The sequence below is a fragment of the Aotus nancymaae genome, unplaced genomic scaffold (assembly GCF_030222135.1).
Source record: "Aotus nancymaae isolate 86718 unplaced genomic scaffold, 86718_ANA_hifiasm-v0.15.2.pri h1tg000108l, whole genome shotgun sequence".
In the NCBI taxonomy this organism is placed as follows: domain Eukaryota; kingdom Metazoa; phylum Chordata; class Mammalia; order Primates; family Aotidae; genus Aotus; species Aotus nancymaae.
In genome coordinates, this window is record NW_026988523.1 from 33,056,164 (window position 1) to 33,080,987 (window position 24,824).

Here is a 24,824-nt window from a genome sequence, read left to right on the forward strand (position 1 = left end):
CGCCTTCCCACCCCCCGCCCTTCCACCATGGCCGCCTCTGTGTGGTGTGGGGAGACGCTGGTCCTCTGTGTCCTTCCATAGCGCTTACTGCCTCACCCCCACCCCCTAGGGGCCGGATCCAAAGGCGCTTCACTCCCCACGCCTTGGGGCATCAGCCAGGAAGGTTTCCTACCCCCTACTTCGGGGCAGGACTCCTCTTACCCCCACTGGGAAAAGAGGCAGAAACTTAGGGTTTTTCCTCCTTTTCTTAGGGTCAGACGCTCTTAGGGTCCACTTCTTCAGGGGCGGAAGCTATTCCTACCCTTCCCATAGGGGTACAGGCCCTTACCCCACTGTACTTCGGAGCCAACGGCTTTCCCTCAGCACTGCCACCCCAGAGTCAGGACCCAGAGAACTGTTTGCCTTCGCCCCCAACGCAGGCGCGGCCTTTTGGAGAGGAGGGAGGAGTGGAGAAGACAGGGGCCCTTGCTCTCCCCTCTCCAACTTGTTTCTCTTGCCCCCCCGGTCCCTGGCAACCCAGAGTTCCCGATTTCTAGGACTTTCCATCCAACCACTCCCTGACCTTTTCCCGTCTCCTCGCTGCAGCCATGGAGTTGCAAAAGGGAAAAGGGGCAGCAGCAGCAGCAGCTGCTTCGGGAGCAGCGGGAGGTGGAGGAGGAGGAGCGGGAGCAGGAGCCCCAGGAGGGGGGAGGCTGCTACTTTCAACCAGTTTGGATGCCAAGGATGAGTTAGAGGAGGTAGGTGTGGGGGGCGGGAAGGGAGTTAAGAAATTGGGTTTTGGAGGGATACTGGAGCGGATACCGGGTGGGAGGACGAGGGGGCGGGGGAGGAGGCTTTCAAGTTTTTTCTGAAGCAACACAAACACTGCTCCAGCTTCCTGCTCCTGAAGGAAGAAGTGTGGGCCAACTTCCTGGACAGGTTGTCATAGTAACAGCAGCCACTAGTATGAAAATGGGTGGGGGGTGTTGGTGAAGGAAGGATACAGCACCCAGATTTACCGAATTTATTTTTGACATTCCTTTCCACATACATACCACAGCTATTTTTACTATCAACCCTGTTTCAGACTTAGGTCAATATATTGAATTGAGACGTGTGTGTGTTAGATGTTTGAGGGCTGATGAGAGCTGGCAGTAGACCTTGGACCCTCCCGTTAGATGCTATCATTGATTTCATGTGGACACAACCAATTGCTAATGATGTTAACTGGGCATTTAGAATGAGTGAAGACTTAAGAAAAGTGAGTAGTGTTTAGTTTGGTGGCATTTAGCCACAGTAGTGGGGTGAATGGTACCTAGAGGACTCTCCTTCAGAACCAGATAGCACACACAGAGGAGAGAACATATGGTTCTAAATACGAGGGCGGAGTGAAGCAATGCAGTGGACCTGAATGAGGACGTTAGGGGACCTGATAGTTGCCCCCTCCTATCCTCTTCCCCACCTTTTTCCTCCTGCCCCTGCCATCCCAGAGTTGATCATGTATACCTTTCCACTGCTACAAATAAGAATATTTACTTAGGAATATGAGATCCAGAACTGGAACGTGATTGCTCAACTGTTCGTAAGGCCTAGTATTCAACTCGGTGGTTATCCAGGAGTACATTAACAGGCCCTGGCTCTTCACTGGCCGTTTCCCTGCTTCTGACTTTATCAGATATTAGAGGATGGACAGGCAGATGGGTGAAATTCGGAGTTTAGATTTGGAAAAATGGGTCAGATACAAGATGATAGAATATATATGCAAAAATGAACTTTGTAAATCAAGAGGCGGCTGGATAGTAACTTTGTGTATTATACACCAGCAAATGTCTACTTGCTGTCTGCTTTCCTATCATGCTTTTTCCTCATAATTCTGTGAGCATTCAGGTAAATCAGAGTTTGTTTTCTGTTGTCTGTAGTTATCAGCTAAGGTAGATATAATTACGAATGTAAACAATGTATTCCCAAAACAAGTGAGAATGACTTTAGGACTGCCTGTCAATTGAAATTATCTACTTTTTTTTGAGACGGAGTCTCACTCTGTTGCCAGGCTGGAGTGCTATGGTGCAATCTTGGCTCACTGCGACCTCCGCCTCCTGGATTCAAGCGATTTTCCTGCCTTAGCCTCCGGAGTAACTGGGACTACAGGTGCGCGCCACCACGCCCAGCTAATTTTTGTATTTTTAGTAGAGACGGGGCTTCACCATGTTGGCCGGGCTGGTCTCAATCCCTTGACCTCGTTGTCCACTTGCCTTGGCCTGGGATTACAGGCGTGAGCCACCACAACCAGCTAGAATTATCTACTTTTTAAGAAATGGCCACTGTCATTGTCGAAGTATTTTTTAATCCCTGTGTACTAGCATTGGAGCTCTAGAAGTATAGAAAGTCAATAATGACTGCCTTTGATCCCTCCATCAGAGTGGAGGGCAAAAGACCCAGGGGTTGGAATCCCTACCCTGATTCTTAGAGGCATCATGTGCTTCTACTTTAATTCAGTTCACCAGATAGTACAGCATCCTGTTCTTCTGACTAGTGACGTGTTTGCTACTAAGTGAAATGATGCAGCAGGAGGAGACCGTCAAAGAGGGGAAGCATGTGCATTTTCTTGCCTTTTTTTATACTGAGAGTGAACTTTCAACTGTTCCCAGGGAAAAGGGGGAGGGAGGGCCTCTCTTTTTTTCTGATCTCCATAATGTGAATGTTTCCCAGTATGTCTCAGACTCCCTTCTCTGCCCTTTGTCCTTTGCATTTGAATTTTCCAGCAAGACTTGCCGCACTATTTTTTTTTTTCCCCTGTGTGTGTGGTTCGATTATCCCCACTAAACCAGAGGGTCTCTAAGGGCAAGACTTACTGGGTTCTTCCTCTGGGTCTCCCCACAGATCTCTGTGCACAGAAGTTATCAAAACCTGGTGTTGACCGACTGATCTCTGCTTGTTCTGGCTTGGTTGTTTTCCTACCTATTGCTCAGGAACACAGAGGTAGTTCTGACCATATATACTTACTGTGGGCTGGGTCTGATAGGAAAACAGGATGGAAGACATCCAAGGTCTGCCTTTCAAAGCTTATCTAATGGCTTGAGTTAACATACTCACAAGGAAGGTAAAAAAAAACAAAAACAACAAACAAACTGGTTAGTGTAGTGGAGTGACTGGGGTTATTACAATTGGGTGTGATTAGGAAAGGCCTTTAGAGATCTGAAGTAGGAAGCATTGGTCAAGAGCATCCCAGGCAGGATCTCTAACTCTTCTACCCTAGGGAGCATTTGGTGTATCCTTTCTTCTCTTTGGCCCCATTTTTCCCTTTGAAAGCGGAAGTCTTCTTGCCCATTCCCATCCCAGTTTGGTGAGGGAATGAGATAAAAATAGTGCCAGAGATTGAAGGAGTTTAGAACATGTAGTTTCTAATCTCATGAGCCTTGGTAGCTCCTGGTTTTTCTTCTGCCGAAGAGGGACCAATCACTTTTAAATCAGGCTGATAGCGGGAGGCCAAATAAGTCAGAACTTCCTCTTAAGCCCTGGATGGGTTTCAGGGTTTCATTTGGTTAGAGGTACATCCCTACCAGGTTTTCCCCAAGAAATAATTCATACCCATATGTGGGGAATCTCCAGGGAATGGGTTTTGAGTCACTTCTAGTTTTTGTACCCTTAAATCATAATTTCATATACAAGTGACTCATGGTTGTAGAATGAACCCAGCTTGTTCAATAACTCCTTACCTACATGACTCCTTGGAGACTTTTTTTTTTTTTTTAAAGACAGAGTTTCACTCTTGTTGCCCAGGCTGGAGTGCAGTGGCGTGATCTTGGCTCACTGAAACCTCCGCCTTCCGAGTTCAAGTGATTCTTCTGCTTCAGCCTCCCAAGTAGTTGGGATTACAGGTGCCTGCCACAACGCCCAGCTAATATTTGTGTTTTTAGTAGCGATAGGGTTTCACCATATTGGCTAGGCTGCTCTCGAACCCCTGACCTCGTGATCCACCTGCCTCGGCCTCCCAAAGTGCTGGGATTACAGGCTTGAGCCACCATGCCCAGCTGTCCTTGGGGATTTTTATGACTTCCCATATGGAGTTAAGTGGCGTGATCTCAGCTTACTGCAACCTCCACCTCCCGGGTTCAAGCAATTCTCCTGCCTCAGACTCTTGAGTTACTGGGACTACAGGTGTGCACCACCTCGCCTGGCTAAATTTTGTGTTTTTAGTAGAGATGGGGTTTCACCATATTGGCCAGGCTGTTCTTGAACTCCTGACCTCGTGATCTGCCTATCTTGGCTTCCTAAAGTGCTGGGATTACAGGTGTGAGCCACCACACCCAGCCAGTGTATGCTTTTTACCGGAGGGTATATTCACTTGGCTGAGGGAGGGGAAATGGAAAGGTTAGAGGGGTTCCTACAACTTGAATCTCCAGCTTTGGGTATATACTGGCAAACAGAAAGGCCTTCTCTACTTCCTCCCCCATCTAATCTGCTGCTGCTGTCACGGAAACCATGGTCAGGTAGTCTTAGTACTAGAAAAATTCGTTCAGGAGCTCCTAGAGAGTGTAAATATTTTCTCAGCTCTCTAAGGTACTGTCATGGAGGGCTTACTCTGAACAGAGCCATTCTGCCAGCAATTGTTGGCATCTGAACCTATGATTCAATTTTTACTAAGAGCCTCCAGAGGCTAGGGGAAAAGGGTTGCTATTACTTGATTGTAGGGATCTGACTTCCTGTGGCTATCTTTGAAGGGATGTATTACTTTGTCACCCTGAATGATTTGTAATTAACTTTTCCCATCCCTGTTTGGAAAAGTAATTTCTATAGTTCAGGAAGAGTAAAGCATCCTTTATACTTCTTGTTGCCTGTGAACAGAAAGGACTGGCCGTCACATTCTTTCCTCATTGCAGTTATCCACCCATCCAAATTCTGGACTCTCTCACTTTCTTTTTTTGAGATGGAGTTTCGCTCTCATGTTACCCAGGCTAGAGTGCAATGGCACGATCTCGGCTCACCGCAACCTCCCCCTCCTGGGTTCAGGCAATTCTCCTGCCTCAGCCTCCCGAGTAGCTGGGACTACAGGCGTGCACCACCATGCTCAGCTAATTTTTTGTATTTTTAGTAGAGACGGGGTTTCACCATGTTGACCAGGATGGTCTCGATCTCTTGACCTTGTGATCCACCCGCCTCGGCCTCCCAAAGTGCTAGGATTACAGGCGTGAGCCACCACGCCTGGCGCTGTCTCTCTCACTTTCTACAACCCGAGCTGGGCCTCTCTGTTCCAAGAGTCCACTTTTCTCCTTCACTGGGCAGTGACCCATAGAATTGACTCAGGCCTCTGAGCAGAGCTCACGGGCGCTAAGGAAGGGGCCTAGAGAAACTGTTTAGGCCAAGGTCTCTCAGCCACAGATCATTGCCAGAAACTCAGCTAGCCCAAAGGGCTGTGTAGCCAGCTTTGCAGGATCTTGGTACAGGGTACATCATTCAGGCTTCTCCCTCTCCCCTACCGTTTCCTCTTGTCTCCTGGAAGACAAAAGTTTATAGAGAGTAGGTAGGAGAGAAAGATTTTTAGCCTGGTCAGGCACTTATCCATATCCTTTGGTAAGAGTTTTCAGGAATCTTTAAGGCCATCCCATTAGAAGTAGTGGCTGGAAATGGGGAGGTTTTAGTCCTCTAAATTTAGTTGCATAATGGCTGAGCTTCCCACAAATTCAATAGGGTTTTTTGTCTGTTTGTTGTTTTTTGTTTTTCTTGAAACAGAATCTTGCTCTGGGCTGGAGTGCAGTGGCATGATCATTGCTCACTGCATCCACGACCTCCTGGGCTCAAATAATCCTCCCACTTCAGCCTCCCAAGTAGCTATAGGCACACCACCACACCCAGCAAATTTTTTTTTTTTTTTTTTTTTTTTTTCCTTGAGACAGAGTCTCACTCTGTCTTGGAATGCAATGGTGTGGTCTTGGCTCACTACAACCTTCACCTCCCTGGTTCAAGCGATTCTCCTGCCTCAGCCTCCCAAGTAGCTGGGACTAAAGGTGCGTGCCACGACATCCAGCTAATTTTTGTGTTTTTAGTAGAGACGGGGTTTCACCATGTTTGGTCAGGCTCTTCTCAAACTTACGACGTCGTGATCTGCCTGCCCCAGCCTTCCTGGGATAACAGGCATGAGCCACTGTGCCTGGCCCACCTAGCTAATTTTTAACATTTTTTTTTGTAAAGACAGTCTTCACTGTGTTGCCTAGGCTGGTCTTGAACTCCTCTCTTCAAGTGATTCCTCCCCACCTTGGCCTCCCAAAGCGTTGAGATTACAAGCATGAGCCACCGTGCCTGACTGCAAATTGAATAGATTCTAATTTAACTGAGGCTGTATGCTAGGTGCTTTCACATATGTTATTTTGTTTAATCATTACAGCAACCTTGTGATAGAGGCATTATCTCTGTTTTGACGGGGTTTTACGTGGCTAAATTACCCAAATTAGCCTCAGGCTGGCAAGTGGTGGAGGATTCTTCCTATGGTGTGCTTCCTGTCAGTTTGCTTATTAGCTAGCTGCTGTTTGATTTTGCCTTTCCTCTCCATTGATTCAGCAGAGATTTTTCCTTTTGATAGGAAAAAATATCTAGAATTTTAGAATGCTATGTCACTGCTTGTTCACCATCTCCTTCTCTGAAACTGCTTGTTAACCTAGGCTGTGTGCAGGGCTCCCCACAGCTCTCCTAGCAAGAATAGTCTGAACCTAGCAGCTGGAGTAATTGATTTCCCAGTCCTTGATAACTATCTTGGGTAGAGAGGGATAAGATTTTTTTTTTTTTTTTTTTTTTGAGACAGAGTTTCACTCTTGTTGCCCAGGCTGGAGTGGCAATAGCATGATCTCGGCTCACTGCATCCTCTGCCTCCTGAGTTCAAGCAATTCTCCTGCCTCAGCCTCCTGAGTAGCTGGGATTATAGGCTTGTGACACCACACCTGGCTAATTTTGTATTTTTAGTGGAGATGGGGTTTCTGTATGTTGGCTAGGCTGGTCTCGAACTCCTGACCTCAGGTGATCCGCCCTCCTTGGCCTCCCAAAGTTACAGGCATGAGCCACTGTGCCTGGCTTTTTTTTTTTTTTTTTTTTTTTGAAATAGGGCCTTGTTTTGTCACCCAGGCTGGAATACAGTGGTGCAATCACAGTTTATTTAGCCTACAGCTCTTGGGCTCAAGTGATCCTCCTGCCTCAGCCTCCCAAGTAGCTGGGACTACAGGTGCACACTGCCATGCCTGGCTAATTTTTAAGTTTTTATAGAGATGGGGGAGTTCTCATACTATTACCCAGGCTGGTCTTGAACTCCTGGCCTCAAGTGATCCAACCCCCTCAGCCTCCCAAAGTATTGGGTTTATAGGTGTAAGCCACTGTGCCTGGCAAGAGGGATAAAATTTAAAAATTTTATCCAGAGGTTTTTCCTTTCCTCCCCTTGTCATATAGGAGCTGGACTAGGTAATACTGGATCTCAGAGCTTGTGGGAGAGGTGAGCTGTGAGAGTCATAGTTCAGCTTTCATATGACCTTACAGCGCCTTTTCACAAGTACACAGGTGCTTTTTATTCAGGCTCAGGTGCCAATCTGACCTAATTTGTCAGACCTGATATTGGGTAAGTAGTTTGGGGCTTATTTTAGGTTGACGTTTTGTAGCTATGGGAGCTACAAACACTTGCCTTGCCTCAACACTCAGTTCTGCCCTGTGCCATCTATACTTTTACACAGGATGGACATAGACAACCTGAGGATAATGGTAAAGGAGAAACATGATTGTCATTCATTCTTAAAGCTCTATCCCGTTATCCATATTTGTCAGTTATTCAAAATGCTGCAATAGAACCACTTCTCAACAAGATGTGTGGTGATGATCTCTAAGATCAGGTAGAAGTAAACGAGCCTTCCTTTGTCCTTTTGCCAGCATCATTATCACTGGAAATTGGTTTTCCTTAAATAGTTTTTGGGTTAATCCTCAAGATAAAGTTTTAAAAGGGCTCAGGAAATAGTTTAGGTGGTGATAATGAGAGGTTTACTCACTTATGAGATGCATTTTGTCAGTATCTTATCAACACTGCTTCTTCTGAATAGGGACCAGTGACTAAGGTTCCCTTAGAATGTCGAACATATTCCATGGTGGGGTTGAAACCAGAGTGACTGTTGGGTAGGCTTTAATGCAGCTGTTTCCATCCTTGTTTAACTGGTGACCCTGGTAGGTTTTTTCTATTCTTTTTTTTTTTTTTAAGACAGTCTCACTCTGCTGCCCAGGATGCAGTGGCGCGATCTCGGCTCACTGAAACCTCCAACTCCCAGGTTCAAGTGATTCTTCTGCCTCAGCTTTCCAAGAAGCTGGGACTATAGGCATGTACCACCACACCTGGCTAATGTTTGTATTTTTAGTAGAGACGGGGTTTCACCATGTTGGCCAGGCTGGTCTAAACTTCTGACCTCAAGTGATCCTCCTGCCTCAGCTTCTCAAAGTGCCAGGGTTACAGACATGAGCCACTGCATCTAGCCTCTCATAGGTTTTAGTTTGGCCTTTGGTGGTCTATTGCTCCTTTTCTTTTCTTTTTTTTTTTTTTTTTTGAGATGGAGTTTCGCTCTTGTTACCCAGACTGGAGTGCAATGGCGCGATCTCAGCTCACCGCAACCTCTGCCTCCTGGGTTCAGGCAATTCTCCTGCCTCAGCCTCCTGAGTAGCTGGGATTACAGGCACGCGCCACCATGCCCACCTAATTTTTTTGTATTAGTAGAGACGGGGTTTCACCATGTTGACCAGGATGGTCTCGATCTCTTGACCTCGTGATCCACCCGCCTCGGCCTCCCAAAGTGCTGGGATTACAGGCGTGAGCCACCGCGCCGGGCCCTATTGCTCCTTTTCTTTCCTCACACTCTCATTGTTTTTTAGGTTTGTTTTTAACATATTGGGGGGACATTTCAAATATAAAAAAGTAGAATGGTAAAACCTTCATGTAGCCATCACTCTGCTTCAGTACTTTATGATAGATGGCAATCTTGTTTTATCTTCTTTCAGCTACCTCTGTATTACTTTGAAGCAAATCTAAGATATATAATTTTATCTGTAAACATTTTGTATATACTAAGTCTATAAGAAAAGGACTTTTTGGCTGGGTGTGGTGGCTCACGCCTGTAATCCCAGCACTTTGGAAGGCCAAGACAGGCAGATCACAAGGTTACGATATCAAGACCATTCTGGCGAACATGGTGAAACCCCATCTCTACTGAAAATACAAAAATTAGCTGGGCGTGATAGCACATGCCTTTAATCCCAGCTACTTGGGAGGCTGAATTAGGAGAATCCCTTGAACCAGGGAGTCGGTGGTTGCAGTGAGCTGAGATCACACCTCTGCACTCCAGCCTGGTGACAGACCTAGACTCTGTCTTTAAATAAAAAAAAAAAAGAGGACTTTTAAAAAACATAACCATAATATTTATATCATACCTAAAAACATTAACAATAATTTTCTGTTGCCCAGGCTGGAGTGCAGTGGTACCATCATAGCTCACTGCAGCCTTGCCCTCCTGGGCTCGAGTGATCCTCCCACCTCAGCCCCCTAAGTAGCTGGGACCACAGGCATGCACTAGCATGCTCAGCTAATTTGTTTCTTATTTGTAGAGATGGGGTTTCCCTATGTTGCAATGCTGGTCTTGAACTTCTGGGCTCAAGCAGTCCTCCTGCCTCCCAAAGTGCTGGGATTACAGGTGTAATCTACCTTGCCCAGCCCTTAAGCATTTTTGAGAGGCCATTTGTTTTGTAGAATATCTCTCAATTTGGGTTGTCTGAAATTTCTTGATGATTGGACTGAGTTTATACATTTTTGGCAAGAAAACCATAAAAGTGATGTTATATCCTTTCAGTGTACCCTATCAGAGGCATATAGCCTTAATGTGTCTCATTATTTGGTGGTATTAACTAGGATCACTTGGTTAAGGTAGTGTCCTCCAGGTTTTCCTAAAGGGATTATTATATTCTTTTTGTAATTAATAAGTATTTTGAATGTATGTAAATAATCTTTCTCTGAAAAGTTTCACCTACTGGTTTTGTCATCCATTGTTATTTGCCTGAATCAGTTATTAGTTTCACCATTTCCTCTACGTTTATTAGTTGGCATTGTACTGTAAGGAAGAGCTTTCCTTTCTCCTTTATTATATATGTATCTATAAGAATTGACTTATGGATTCTTACTTTATTTGATGGATGATACTGTTAAGTCTTTGAGATTACAGGCATGAGCCCCACTGCATCTGGCCACAGTCTCTTTTTTTTTTTTTTTTTTTTTTGATGGAGTCTCACTCTGTTGCCCAGGCTGGTGGAGTGCAATAGTGTGATCTCGGCTTACTGCAACCTCTGCCTCCTGGGTTCAAGCAATTCTCTTCCTCAGTCTTCTGAGTAGCTGGGATGACAGGCGCCTGCTACCATGCCCGGCTAATTTTTGTATTTTTTTTTTTTTAGTAGAGACAGGGTTTCAGCATTTTGGCCTGGCTGCTTTTGAACTCCTCCTTTTGACCTCGTGATCCGCCCACCTCGGCCTCCCAGAGTGCTGGGATTACAGGTGTGAGCCACCGCACCCAGTCCTAAATCTCTTAATATATGGGTTTCCCTCACTTTTTTTCTTGTGATTTATGTGTTAAAGAAATCAGGTTGGCTGGGTGTGGTGGCCCATGCCTGTAATCCCAGCACTTTGGGAGGCTGCAGTGGGTGAATCACGAGGTCAGGAGTTCAAGACTGGCCTGACCAATATGGTGAAACCCCGTCTCTACTGAAAATACAAAAATTAGCTGGGCATGGTGACACTTGCCTGTAGTGCCAGCTGCTCGGGAGGCCAAGGCAGGGGAATTGCTTGAACCTGGGAGACGGAGGTTGCAGTGAGCCAAGACTGCACGACTGCACTCCAGCCTGGGCGACAGAGTGAGACTCCGTCTCAAAAAAAAAAAAAAAAAAAAAAACAAATCAGGTCACCTCTTAACAGTTTCCACATTCTAGATTTTGCTGGTTATATCCTCATGGTGATTTTATTAGTAAACTGGCAGTTAGATCTAGGGGCATGATCAGGTTTAAATTGTTAAACTTTAGAGGGCCAGAAGTACTTCCTAAGTGGTGTTGTGACACATTGCTCATTTTTTCTCACCCCTTCCCAGAGATTGGAAAGATGTATGAGCATTGTGACATCGATGACTGCTGGTGTCTCTGAGAGAGAAGCCAATGATGCCCTCAATGCCTATGTAAGTAGAATGCTCTTGCAGCCATTTCTGCTGCTATGAAAGCCTTGTAACATGGTCAAAAAGATGGAAAGACTAAGTGGTTGGGGGTAGGGAACTGAAGTTCATCATGTCTTGGCTCACTGAATCAGATTTCTCAATTCTTCTCTCCTACTGTGGGAGCCTATCTCTTGGAGACTTGGGCATCTTTCAGTGCAGCTTTTTATTTTTATAGAGATGTGGTCTTGCTATGTTGCCCAGGCTGGAATGCAGTGATTGTTCACAGACATGATTATAGTGCACTGTAGCCTTGAACTCCTGGGCTCAGGTGATCCTTCTGCCTCAGCCTCTGGAGTAGCTGGGTCTGTAGGCGTGCACCACCACACCCGAGGTCTTTATCTCTTTCTTTTTTTTAAATCTCATTTATTTTAAGAGAAGGAAATTATCAGATTTAAAAGTTGATTATTCTCCTTTGCATCTTCCTTAGGAGTCCCATGTTTTCTGGGAGAAACTGAGTTTGAGAACTTTCTGCCTGTGAGTGCAGCTAGTTTGTTTTCGTTTTTTACATTCCAGGTGTGCAAAGGCCTCCCCCAACATGAAGAAATCTGCCTGGGCCTGTTTACTCTCATCCTCACTGAACCTGCCCAAGCCCAGAAGGTAAAACACCCTCATTCTAGACCCATAAACCCTCCTCATATATGATCTGGGATATGGTGGAACTTAACAGTTTAACTGGGGTAGAATGAAACTCTTTGACCAGAGCTAGATCACCTTGTTCTCCAAATAGAGTTACCAGTCCCTTTATACTCAGTAAATTGGTCCATCCTCTGACTAAAATCCTTTCTCTATCTCTAGATTCTGAAGCTAAATGGCAGTCATGAAAGTGAAAAAACACATAGAGTTTTAAATTTTTAATTTATGAGGCAAGGCTAAAAAGGTTGGGATTTAATCCAGGGAACAGAAGAGAACAACTGTAACGAAGTCCATGAGAGTTCTTGTCCAGAAGAACATGGCCAGTAGTTTACAGATTCTGCCATTGGCAGGTGAATAGAAAGCAGGCTTAACATTTCAGTAAATAGGATTTAGATGAGACAGCTTAATGTTATGTTACATGATTGATGCAGTAAATAATTCAGTGATTAGGAGAACACTGGAGTATACTAGAGTCAGACTTCCTGAGGAATATTGTATGAAAACTAGTCTGGGGTTCTTCACAAACTGGAGTCTCCTTTATGTGGAATGGTTCAAGTAGGTTCCCTTCTTGAGGTGAAGGACTAGGCAGGGTGATCTCTTTGAATTCTGTTCTTTTTCTTTTTATTTATTTTGAGACAGAGTCTTGTTCTGTCACTCAGGCTGGAGTGCAGTGGTGCGATCTTGGCTCACTGCAACCTCTGCCTCCTGGGTTCAAGCGATTCTCCTGCCTTAGCCTCCCAAGTAGCTGGGATTACAGGCATGTGCCACCATGCTCAGCTAATATTTGTATTGTTTTCTTTTTTCTTTTTTTTTTTTTTTTAAGAACTTAGAACAATTCTAATAATATTTGTATTTTTAGTAGAGATGAGGTTTTACCATGTTGGCCAGGGTAGTCTCAAACTCCTGACTTCAGGTGATCCACCTACCTCAGCCTCTCAAAGTGCTGGGATTATAGGCGTGAGCCACTGTATCCGGCATGTTCTTTTTATAATAAAGTAGCAAAATTCTGTCTTCTGCCTCTCCAAATTTTCCCTTTCCAGCAACTCTGTGTCCTTTGAGTCTTGGTATAATGAGTTAAAGTATGTGTTTAGTATCTGGCGTTAACTATATGACACTAATAAGAGAAGAGCTTGGAATGGAGGAATTAACAGTTCATAGGTTCTTCCCTGAATAAAGGTGATTTGGAGGGAAACAAACATGCTTTGTGCCCAGCATTCTCTTAGACTTTATCCAGGCAAGATCTCATTTGATCCTCTCTCAAAACTATATTTAGTTGTTGCCTCTGTCTCCTCCTCCTAACCACTCCCAGTTTACCTGTGAGGTAACTTGGAGGTCAGAGATGATGCCATATGTTTAAGGGGAACCAAAAGAAAATCATTTTCAGGGATAAGAACAGGATGCTCGTGGTCCCTTGGCATAGCTGCTTGAATTAATCTCAGGGAAGGATTTATGGGTGTGGGAACCTGATCTGTTTGTACTTCTGCTGCCAGCTGGAATGGGGTCTGGGGTGAGGGTGGGCAGTGAGGCAGCAAGTATTCACAAATCCTTGGTTTCCCAGGAGAGCCAAGGCCATTCTGGGCTGGGACCTTGTAGAGTTAAATTGCTGTTTCATTTTTATACCGAATTTATCATCAAGATCCTTGAAGACAAATGAATGTTTCCAGTTGGGTTGTGTTAAAGAGTGATATGATCCAGTCCAGCCCATCCATTTTAAAGCAATTGTTGGCAAAGATGAGAGTGATGGGTTGGGTTAAAGTTTAACTTCCTCTTGTGTGGGTTTTTTAAAATCTTTGTGTGTGTGTGTATGCCCATCATTGGCTATGTGTGGGTTTTTATAAATACCATTTGAATTCCATTTAGTTATTTCAGTGCAAATTAGTCGTGCCTGCTGGAAAGGTTTGTTTGTTTCAGGTGATCTGATCCAACCTGGGTAAATCAGTAAACCTCAGTGAAGGGGGCAGGGTATGTGTGGTATTTCTAGCTCTTTGGCTGGCCTATCTGTAAGAGGCCACTGGGTTCTGCAAGGTAAATGCTTATTATGTCCATCCAGACACAGCAAAACTAGAGTATCTACTCTTCTTTTTGCCCTACAACAGCCCCATGCAGGAGGCCCAGGCCCTCTGCGGAAGTGAAGCATTTGTCTCGGGTCTCATAGCTGGTTGACGCCTTTGCTAGCTTTCATGTTCACATACTAGAAGTTTCCAAGTAAATCCCCTACCTGTGAGCCTTCTAGGCTGAGCCCCCAGGTCGGGCTTCTTCAAACAAAGGCAGTAAACACAGAAAGGACACAGTTTTAGGCAGATGAAGAACTATCAAGTAGTGACTCATTCAGAGACCTTGAGCCAGGTCAGTGCATGATGGAAGAATTAGTGATGTATCTCCCTACAGCTTTGATCCTTCTCCCTAAAAGGGTGATTATTTTGTAAAAATACTTCTGTCCTAGAGAAGTTTTAGGTGGGCATTACTGATGAGGAGTGATTGTAATGCATTATTTTAGGCTTCAGCTTAAAGCAACAGGTTTTGCCAGGCACAGTGGCTCACACCTATAATCCCAGCACTTTGGGAGGCCAAGGCGGGTGGATCACGAGGTCAAGAGATCGAGACCATCCTGGTCAACATGGTGAAACCCCGTCTCTACTAAAAATACAAAAATTAGCTGGGCATGGTGGCACATGCCTGTAATCCCAGCTACTCAGGAGGCTGAGGCAGGAGAATTGCTTGAACCCAGGAGGCGAAGGTTGCGGTGAGCCGAGATCGCATCATTGCACTCCAGCCTGGGTAACGAGCGAAACTCCGTCTCAAAAAAAAAAAAAAACAACGGGTTTTATAAGTATTTATATTTGGTGTTAATTCTGCCTCTGGAACAGATGGATTTGAGATTCAGTTGTTTCCGAATCTCCACGGGCTGAGACAGGAAGTGGATATGGTGGAGAAGCAGTGGAAACTGAGTCTTCTTGAGAACATAGAAGCCTGCTATGGGAAAGCATGAGCTGAGGAGCCTCTGTTTGTACTGGCAGGCAGGTTCAAGGAGTTAGGGCCAACTCTCTGGGATTTGGTGAGATTAGGATGGATTAAACAGGTGAACAAGAGAATTCAGTTAAGAAGAAAGCAGGTCAGTATTGGCAAAGAATAGAGGATGCATGGGGTGGATTTTGTCTCAGTTGTACCTTCTTGATTTGCATCTGCCCTCTTGGCAGCTCTCAGGAATGTTTATATCTTTTGAGTTTATTTATTTTCTTTATTTTATTTTAATTTTTTTAAAAAATAGAGATGGGGTGTCACCATGTTGGCCAGGCTGATCTCGAACTCCTGACCTCGGGTGATCCACCTATCTCAGCCTCCCAAAGTGCTGGGATTACAGGTGTCAGCCACCGCACCCGGCCGAGTTTATTTATTTTCTATTTGGTGTCTGAACCACACAGCTGGGAACAGGCCTGATTGGGGAAGTGTGGTGAGGAGTGAGGCTCAGGTAGATTCCTAAGCTGTGCAGGCAGTGGTAGTCAACAGATAAAGGTAGTGGGGAATGGTCTAATGTCAAGGTCTGTCTTCATCAAAGGGTCAAGGACTCAGGCCCAGACAGTTCTTGGTCTAGGTATTTCTCCCAGCAGGCAGCTCTAGAAAGAAGCTTGGGGGCTCTGAGGCCTAGGCTGACACATCACTGCTCTTGACACATTCAGTCACCTTTACTTTCTTTTGAGACTCTCCAGTTCTCTCGTCCTCACTGAGGTAGAGTGTGTGTGTGTGTGCACGCACGCGTGCATGTGCGTGTTTGTTTGTTTCATCTGCTGCTTTTCCAAGCTGGTCAGCAACTGGCACAGAGGTTTGTAACACAACTGGCAGCCTTAAAGATATGGTACTCCCAGTACCCAGCTGCCATTTCTTACCAGCAGTTGCGGTTAGTAAAGGTCCCATATGGAGGATGGAATAAGGCAGACTGTATTTGCTGTCTTCATCTGATCCTGTGTCTCCTGAGAGAACTTGTCCTCCTTCCCTGTCCTAAGTCTATTCTGCATTCATTTGAACGACAACGTTCTCTAGTTAGTAGTGTATATCTTTGGCCTGAAACAGATTTTCTGTCTTCCTCTACTTCCTTTATCCTCTCTGCCCATTCTGTGACTTACCTCTAGGGGAGGGTCCAGGACTTAACTATCAGTATTTGCTGACCAGTACATTGACAGTAATTCCCTGGGTCCCTTTATCGCTTTCTTGTTTCCTTATTTTTCTGGTCTCCCAACCATCAGCCATCCCCCAGAGGGAGTCATTCCCTTTTGGGGATGAAGTTTACGCATATGGAACACCTCTAACTGTGGATATTTTCATCATTAGTTTGTTTGACTTAATGACAATAGAGGCAGAAGGAAGTGACAATAGCTAATCTGTTAGAAGTCTCTCGTCAAATTAAGGCGAGAGAGCAGATGGTATTGAGGGGTTCATCTCTTTTGAATGCACAGGATGAGTTTAGAAATGTTGCTGGCAGAGTGGCTCATGGCTATAATCCCAGTGCTTTGGGAAGCCAAGACAGAAGAAAGGTAGAGTCTCAAAACTATTACAAACTCTTACCCTATCCCCAGCAGCCTCTTCTGGTTATTTCTAACGTTGGTACAAGAGGTGGTTAAGCATGTTATTATAGAATTAGAGTGCCTGGTTTTGAATCCTGGTTCTTCCTTGTCTCTTATGTGACCTAGGACAAATTACTTTAAGCTCTCCATGCCTGTTTCCTCATCTGTAAAAATAAAAATAATAAGTATTATCTATTTCAAAAGGTTGTTAGGTATATCAAATGCAGTAATATACATATTATTATTATTGTTATATTATTGCTTGCCATATAACAACATCCTTGCTGTACTTTTTTTTTTTTCTTTTTTTTGAGACAAGGTCTCGCTTTGTCACCCAGGCTGGAGTGCAATGGCATGATCTTGGCTCACTGCAGCCTCCACCTGCTGGGTTCAAGTGTTCCTCCCGCCTCAGCCTCTCTTGTAGCTGGGACTACAGGCACGTGGCACTGCACCCGGCTAATTTTTTTTTTTTTTGAGACAGAGTCTCACTCGTCGCCCAGACTAGAGTGCCGTGCTGCACTCTCGGCTCACTGTGACCTCTGCCTCCTGGGTTCAAGCGATTCTCCTGCCTTAAGCTCCTGAGTAGCTGGGATTATAAGTGTACAGGTGCGTGCCACCACGCCTGGCTAATTTTCGTATTTTTAGTAGAGACAGGGTTTCATCATGTTGGTCAGGCTAGTCTCAAACTCCTGACTTTATGATCCGCCTGCCTCAGCTAATTTTTGTATTTTTAGTCGAGATGGAGTTTCACCATGTTGGACAGGCTAGTCTTGAACTCCTGACCTCAGGTGATTTGCCCATCTCAGCCTCCCAAATAGTGCTGGGATTTACAGGCATGAGCCACTATGCCCAGCCCTTGCTATACTATATTGTTATTATTGATGCCATCCTTGCCACTGGTCTTCAGAGGTTGTGGGAAGCTGCCTGCCTAATTTCTACTCTTTCTGATGAGACCCTGACAGTACAGAACTCAGCAGGCTAAGGAAGTTGCTAATGAGGCCCCCTAAGGTATTCCTCCTGGAGTCTGGTCTCACTAGAGAGACAGGGTAAAAAAAAATAACTAAGGGGAAGAGAAGCAGTAATCTCACAGAAGAAATTAGTATGTCCTCCCTCACCTCCTCCAGGGTTTGGTATGCTGAAAGATCTCTCCTTTTTTTTCATTAGGCAGCAGAAGGAAAGGGCATCCCAGAGAAAAGAATAGATATTTAGTTCAACTGGTTATGGTGGCTTGTGCCTGTAATCCCAGCTACTTGGGAGGCTGAGGTGGGGGAATCACTTGAGGCCAGAGTTTCAGCCTAGGGAACATAGTGAGACCTCGTTTCTTAAAAAACAAACAAAAGCCGGGCGCGGTGGCTCACGCCTGTAATCCCAGCACTTTGGGAGGCCGAGACGGGTGGATCACAAGGTCAAGAGATCGAGACCACCCTGGTCAACATGGTGAAACCCCGTCTCTACTAAAACTACAAAAAATTAGCTGGGCATGGTGGCGCGTGCCTGTAATCCCAGCTACTCAGGAGGCTGAGACAGGAGAATTGCCTGAACCCAGGAGGCGGAGGTTGCGGTGAGCCGAGATGGCGCCATTACACTCCAGCCTGGGTAACAAGAGCGAAACTCCATCTCAAAAAAAAAAAACCAACCTGTTTTAAAAATTAGCTGGGTGTGGTGGTGCATGCCTGTAATACCAGCTACTCAGTCACCCAGACTGTAGTGCAGTAGCCTAGCCGGAGTGCAGTTCAAAGCTGCAGTGAGCTTTGATCATCCCACTGTACTCCAGCCCAGGCAACAGAGTAAGACCCCCCAGTATAAAAACTAAAAATTCAAAAAAATTTCAGTTTTGTTTCTGCCCTTAACTGTCTAGGGCCCCTCCCTAGATCATCTTCCCTTATTACTCCCTTTGCTGTATCTGGCTGGGTCAGTTCTGGTCTAAAAACCTCTTTGGGATCCTTTCTGGCTTGTTCAACCAAATCCATTTTGCAGTGACCTTTTACTGACTGGCAGATGAAAAGCAGATGGCCTCCACCTGGTTTTGCTCAGCCTGTGGCATCAAACAGTATGACACTTCCTAAGAGGGGAAGTAGGGGGATAGGGATAGTACTAGAAGCCTTGCTCAGCAGGCTTTTCTGCCTCATTAAAGGATAACTCAGTATCCTTTTCCCCACTCTGTGTGACAGAGCAGGGGATAGGTTTGGGATGAAGGACCCCTGTAGAAAGAAAGTGTCCAGAATGGAAAATATGTCATTGCTACTCAGTGTCTTATTGGTATTAATTAAATTTAAGGGTTTAGTGGGGGCAAGGGGTCCATTGTGGTTGGTGTGAGGACCTTATCCTCAGCTTGCTGGCTGCTCACAAACTTTACTTCTCACAGTGTTACAGGGACTTGGCTCTGGTGACTCGTGATGGCATGAATATTGTCCTGAATAAAATCAACCAGATACTTATGGAGAAGTACCTGAAGCTGCAGGATACCTGCCGAACTCAGGTAAGGCCGGAAAGAAAAGACAGGATCCAGCTCAAAGAGAGAGGATGGATCCTCTCTCTATCAGGAAAGGGAAAGAGGAATAAGGGCTAACACACCCCTATCATTTTGTGTCTAAACTGTAATGTGCTCCTTTCAGTTGTAATTGAATTAGCTCTCTTCTCAAACTCACAGGTCCTGCTCTTCATCTGTTTTTCCCTCTTTCCTTTAGTTGGTGTGGTTGGTACGGGAACTGGTGAAGAGTGGGGTTCTGGGAGCCGATGGTGTTTGTATGACGTTTATGAAGCAGATTGCAGGTGAGTTTGATGGCAGGAGCATAAAGAAAAAAGGAGGGGAGCCCAGAGACTAAATAGAGACAGTGAAAAATAATAAGTGCCAAAGGGATGGAATTCCTGGATTGCTTAGACTGTTTCCTTCTGATACAGACATCTTTTGGCCACATATGTGGTAGAAATCAATTGATTGAAAAGTCATGGGGGGCCTTTTAAAGCAGTAAGTTGCCTCATTTTCTTTCGTGCTAAATCCAGGTCTTGACAGAATATTCGGCCTATTTTATCCAGTCTTCATGCTGACATTTTATGGCCTATCAGAGCAGGAAGAAATGGGGAGAGAAGTGAGGGCAGTAATTTGTTCCCATGTCCCTGTGCTTTCAGAAACCTAGACTTCTTCCTTGGCTTCATCCCCATGTTCTGAACGCTTGCTCCCTAATAATTATGACCTGTTATTGGGGCCAGAATGAGGGACAAACTATGTCACAGAACAGACCCTGACATTTAGATTTTATTCTCATCTTGGCCTCAGTGACATCTGTCTGAGCCACCACATATCCAAGAGGCTACTCCCAAGATTGCATGCGTTTGTTTAAAACTGACCTGCTACTACCTCACCGTTAGCCCATCGGAGCTTGCTTCCTCTTTAGGATTTTATGTAACACTGATGCTCCTGTTTTGATGTGTATGAACCTTAATCTATGTGATGTGTGACTTGTGAACATTGAATTTTTTAATTGCGAGCTGGGGCAAGGCATAGCATTGTTGTGCTAGCTATTTTTATCCTCTCTCCTGGCACTTTCTTCCCTGTTTGGCACTCCCAGCCCCCATTTCTTATCCCAAGACTGGTCTGGCATTGCTGCATGTTAATTCTGCCCCAGGAAGTTTTATGGCAAGCCCTAAAGACTGTTACCTGGAAATAAACTCTTGGCCTGTTGGGGGCCTGAGTGGAGGACTCAGGGCATCCTGTTGCTAGACTGCAGCTGCTAGCAGCCACCTGTACCTCTCAGGTCCTATCTGAGATATCATCCTTTCTTTCCAACTGTGGGCTTCTCATAACTTCTCAGACATTCATTTTCAAGGGCCAAAATGTTCCCACTCCAACTCACAGTCTATGGAAAAGTAGCAGCTGTGATTTCTAGAAAAATTCAGGACCTTCCCTTCCCTTCTTTCTGGAGGCAAAGGAGGAAACTTTAAAGCCTAGCAGAACAGAAGGCAGTTTATCCCAGCACTAAGAACAGCAGTGATGGGATGGCAGTCAGGGTAGACCAACAAAATGGGTAAAGAGATGTATTGGATTAGCTGAGTTGCTAATCAGAGCTATTCTTTTTTTCTCCTTGTGAAATCAGGTGGAGATGTTACAGCCAAAAATATCTGGTTGGCAGAAAGTGTTCTGGATATCCTGACGGAGCAAAGGTAGATTCCACCATGAAGGGTGGGGCACGGGCCAGATAATGGCCATTAGGAGTGTGAGTGTGGGAAATGGGGATGAAAGGATTGTGTGGCCCAAGAACACCTTAAGTTGGCGGGGGGCGAGGAGAGGGAGAGACCAAGTGTATCATTGGCAAGTGAAGGAATTAATGCCCAAGGAATTAAGGAGTGGGAAAGAGGTCTTTGCCAAAATATCTCATAGCCCAGAAAAGCTGGCTTCATCTGATAAGGGTTTATTTTTGATCCAGACCTCCTTGGAATGTTTATCTTAGGGGGAAGTTGGGGAGGAATGAGCTCAGCAGAGTTGGGCCAGCCAAACACCCACGCCTGGCAGGTATCCTTTTCTCCCCTCCAAGCCTCTCCATCCAACTCATGCTCAGGGACACGGGTCAGTTGGGGTGAGCAGGTAATAGAGATTAGTGAATCCTGCTGGAGTTTGCATATAGGGTTTGGAGGCTCCAGTGGTAGAGTGTGTGTCAGGGGGTGCATATTGGGCTCTCTCGCTGATTCTTTCCCTTATCCATCAAAATAAAGGGCCAGACATTTTATGAGGGCTATTCCACATCTGAACTTATTTGGAGGTGAGGCTTTCCCCTTGGCTTTAGTCTTCTTCTTACTTGACTTCTGAGTCTCTTTTCTGGTTGAGGACACCATAGTAGTCAAATGATTGAGAGGGCTAATAGTGTCCATACTATCTGTAGTTTAGAAGAATGGACCTCCTCCCATCATTCACACTTGTGAAAGAGACGGCTGTGTGCTATGGTCTCCCCAGGTCTGAGAGCCCTGCCCAGTTTGCTGTGCAGTGCCACCTAGTGCTCTGGGCACAGATGTGCAGCCACATCTGGGCGTGGAGCCACTTCTGTTATCGGTGCCATTCCACTAACATGTGTGATCCTAACAGTCTCTTACCAGGTCTCTGCTTTTCCTAGGTCTTTGTTCCTTTTTACCGCCCTGGGTCATGGAGCCTTACTTTCATCTCTCTCTATTGTGCCATTCCAGGATTCAGATAATTTCATTACCTCTGCTAGCAATCGTTCTAAAAAAGTGATTTTTCTTGTTTTGTTCCTGGTGCTAAATACATCCTGTCCCCATACCTTAAAGCTGAATTTCCTTTATAGGCATCAGATAACTGCCCTGTTTTCTACCCTCCAAAAAACTTCCATCTTTTGGTGAAAGTCAATACCTAGAAGTTTAAAACTGTGTCCTCTCCTACACCCTCCTTCTCCCTTCTGAATGTTTCTAGGGCTGTGGAGTTAAAAGGTAGCATGTAGGGGAGGGGACCTTCCCCAGTAACCTTGGCTAGTACATTCATTCTGTGAAAAGTAAAGTCCAGAGTCTTTTAATTAGTTGGCTTGAGTAGTTTTCCGGAATCAGGATGTGGCCTGATTGGATTAATTAAACACCATGTCATCTTCCTCCAGTTCCCTGCCTTCCAACAGGGGTGCCAAAGCCATTACAAATTGTTTGCTGGGAGGAGACAGTGTCTCGATTTTGTCACTTAGAGACAGGATTAGAGTTTTAGGAATATACCCACTGTGTCTTTCTCTCTACTCCTTTTAAAGCAACTGGTAACAAACCTTTCATTACCCCTTTTTCCTCAGGGATATTCTGAAACTCCTGGGAAAATGGGTTTGCCACCCAAAATTGGATTATTTTTTTCGGGTTGTGATATAGGGCAGGTGACTCATTGTGTGGGAGTGAGGACTTACTGTGTATCAGTGACTAGATAGAGCCAGGGAAAGGTTTGTGGCATGGTGAGCTGCTAATGATAAGCAGACTGGGCTAGCACAGTATGTTCTCAAAACTAGGTCCTGAAAGAGTCTTGGCAATCCCCACAGGTTCTTGCACCACACTTAAGAACTCGCTGACTTAGGGACACTTGCCCAGCTTTTCTCCATAGTCTGACCTGGGTAGATACTGTGGCTTCATTCTGTCCCTAGTACCTCACATGTTGCTTGGCACATGATAGGCACTCAGTAAATGTTTGAATGAATCAGTCAACAAAGAGAGTTATTTTCTTGTGAGCTAAGTAGATAGGTGGTAAGAAGAGATTGCTTTCATTTGGCACTTATCTTTATAAGAGAATTTTCTTTAAAATTTTCTGGAAGAGAAAATTAAGGAGGTTGTCCTTAGCCGGTTGATAGTCCAAGATAGATACTAGCATGAGTGAGCAAGCAAAAAATCAAAGCGCCTACTCCCAGTGTCTAACATCAGTTATTTCTGAGGCACTGTAGTCAAGCCCAGGGAGGGTGAATAGTTCTAGACAGAACATAGGAACCAGTGTGTTTCCTCCCTGTAGGGAGTGGGTCCTGAAGAGCAGCATCCTCATTGCCATGGCTGTTTACACTTACCTCCGCCTCATCGTGGACCACCATGGGACCTCCCAGCTCCAGGCCCTTCGGCAGAAGGAAGTAGACTTTTGCATCTCACTGCTTCGGGAACGGGTGAGGGAAAAGGACAAAAACAGTGTGGGGAAGTGAAACTCAGCTGAGATTTATGCAGTGGAGTCAGAAATGCCTTGTTAGAGATGGAGGTGTATCAAGATTTGGTGGTTTCCATCATTCGTCAAAGATGAGGGTAGAAAAGAGGGGGAGTTAGTGTGGAATAGCTCTAATTAGTAGAAATGCTACCTGTTAAGCTGGCATTCTTGGGATTTCCCTGGTTAGCCTCAAGGATACTGTTGTATACCACAGACATAAACTGTCCTTGTGTGCCTACCATGACACGATCCCCCAACCTACTGTCCTGGATAATTCCCATGGTCTAGTGGGATTATGAATTGTCCTCTCTCAGACCTCCCATGTGGCAATTAAAAATTTTTTTTTTACTTTTTATTTTTGTAGATACTAGGTCTTGCTTTGTTGCCCACACTGGTCTCGAACTCCTGACCTCAAGCAATCCTCCCACCTCAGCCTCCCAAAGTGTTGGGATTATAGGCATGAGCCACTGTGCCCAGCCTAAAATGAATGTTAGATAAAATGTTAAAATTCACTCCTCTAGTTGCATTAGCTACATGTTGCCAATGGATTTCATTTAGAGTACACAGATGCAGACATTTCTACTACCACAGAATTGGACCCACAGAATTAGATACTGCAGAATTTTGTTAAGATAAAATGAGTTTGAGGTTAGGGTTTCTGGGGCTCAACTTGCCAGTTGCATCCTTTTAAAACTTCAATATTCCTTGAACTGGATTGAAACAGTTCTGGGTGGAGAGGGAAGTAAGTTAATGTGAAAGCCAGCAGGGCTTCAGCACTTCCCAGTAACCTCTCATCCTTGTTATCAGTCCCCAGCTTCCAGCTCTCTTCCCCTGACAGCTAGGGGCCAATCCTTTGGTTCCAGAAGAAATCATATAGTCTCTTCAACCCTCTTTCCTTCCCTCCCTAGAACATGTTGTTCCTTTGTCCTCCCTCCAGCAGGTAAACAATCATGTTTTTATTCTCTTTCCTGTCCCCCACTTCCTCTTCCCTATCAAGTTCATGGAATGTCTGATGATTGGTCGGGATCTTGTAAGACTACTTCAGAATGTTGCTAGGATACCAGAATTTGAACTGCTGTGGAAAGATATTATCCATAATCCTCAGGCCTTGAGTCCTCAGTTCACGGGTAAGTAGGGTCTTAGGCATCCTGTCCTTTAGAGCTGGGAGTTCAATGTATATATCTTGTTTGAATCAAGAAGGTAGGTAGAGGTTGGTGGGTAGGAGAGTCTTTGGCGGTCAGATTTAGGAAGCTTGGGACAGGGCAGGCTTTGCCAAATACAACTGGGAATGGCAGAGGTACAGAACAATTCATGTAGTTCCTAGACAGTCCCTACTTGGCTGACTCCAGCTGTCACATTACTACTAAGAAAAAAGTGAGGCCCAGTACAGTGGCTCACACCTGTAATCCCAGCACTTTGGGTGGCCACGGTGGGTGGATCACGAGGTCAGGAGATTGAGACCATTCTGGCTAACACAGTGAAACCCCATCTCGACTAAATATATAAAAATTAGCCAGGTATGGTGGCATGCACCTGTAGTCCCAGCTACTTGGGAGCCTGAGGCAAGAGAATCACTTAAACCCAGGAGATGGAGGTTGCAGTGAGCCGAGATTGCACCACTACACTCCAGCCTGGGCAACAGACTGAGACTCCATCTTAAAAAAAAAGAAGAAGAAGAAGACAAAGAAAAGTGAGACAGAGAACTGTAGTTCTCCTCCTCACTTTCCAAAAGCTCCTTGG

At 45.2% G+C, this 24,824-nt stretch overlaps 1 protein-coding gene across 1 annotated transcript in view; it reads left to right on the top strand.

Moving 5' to 3' along the window:
- INTS3 (integrator complex subunit 3) overlaps positions 1 to 24,824 on the top strand; it is a 47,905-nt gene continuing 23,081 nt past the window's right edge. The window contains exons 1-8 of the mRNA XM_012476174.3: positions 1 to 737; positions 11,118 to 11,201; positions 11,751 to 11,834; positions 18,795 to 18,908; positions 19,117 to 19,201; positions 20,524 to 20,590; positions 22,905 to 23,049; positions 24,082 to 24,211. Of these exons, the coding sequence (XP_012331597.1) occupies positions 588 to 737; positions 11,118 to 11,201; positions 11,751 to 11,834; positions 18,795 to 18,908; positions 19,117 to 19,201; positions 20,524 to 20,590; positions 22,905 to 23,049; positions 24,082 to 24,211 (859 nt within the window). The 5' untranslated portion in view covers positions 1 to 587. The remainder of the gene's footprint in view (positions 738 to 11,117; positions 11,202 to 11,750; positions 11,835 to 18,794; positions 18,909 to 19,116; positions 19,202 to 20,523; positions 20,591 to 22,904; positions 23,050 to 24,081; positions 24,212 to 24,824) is intronic.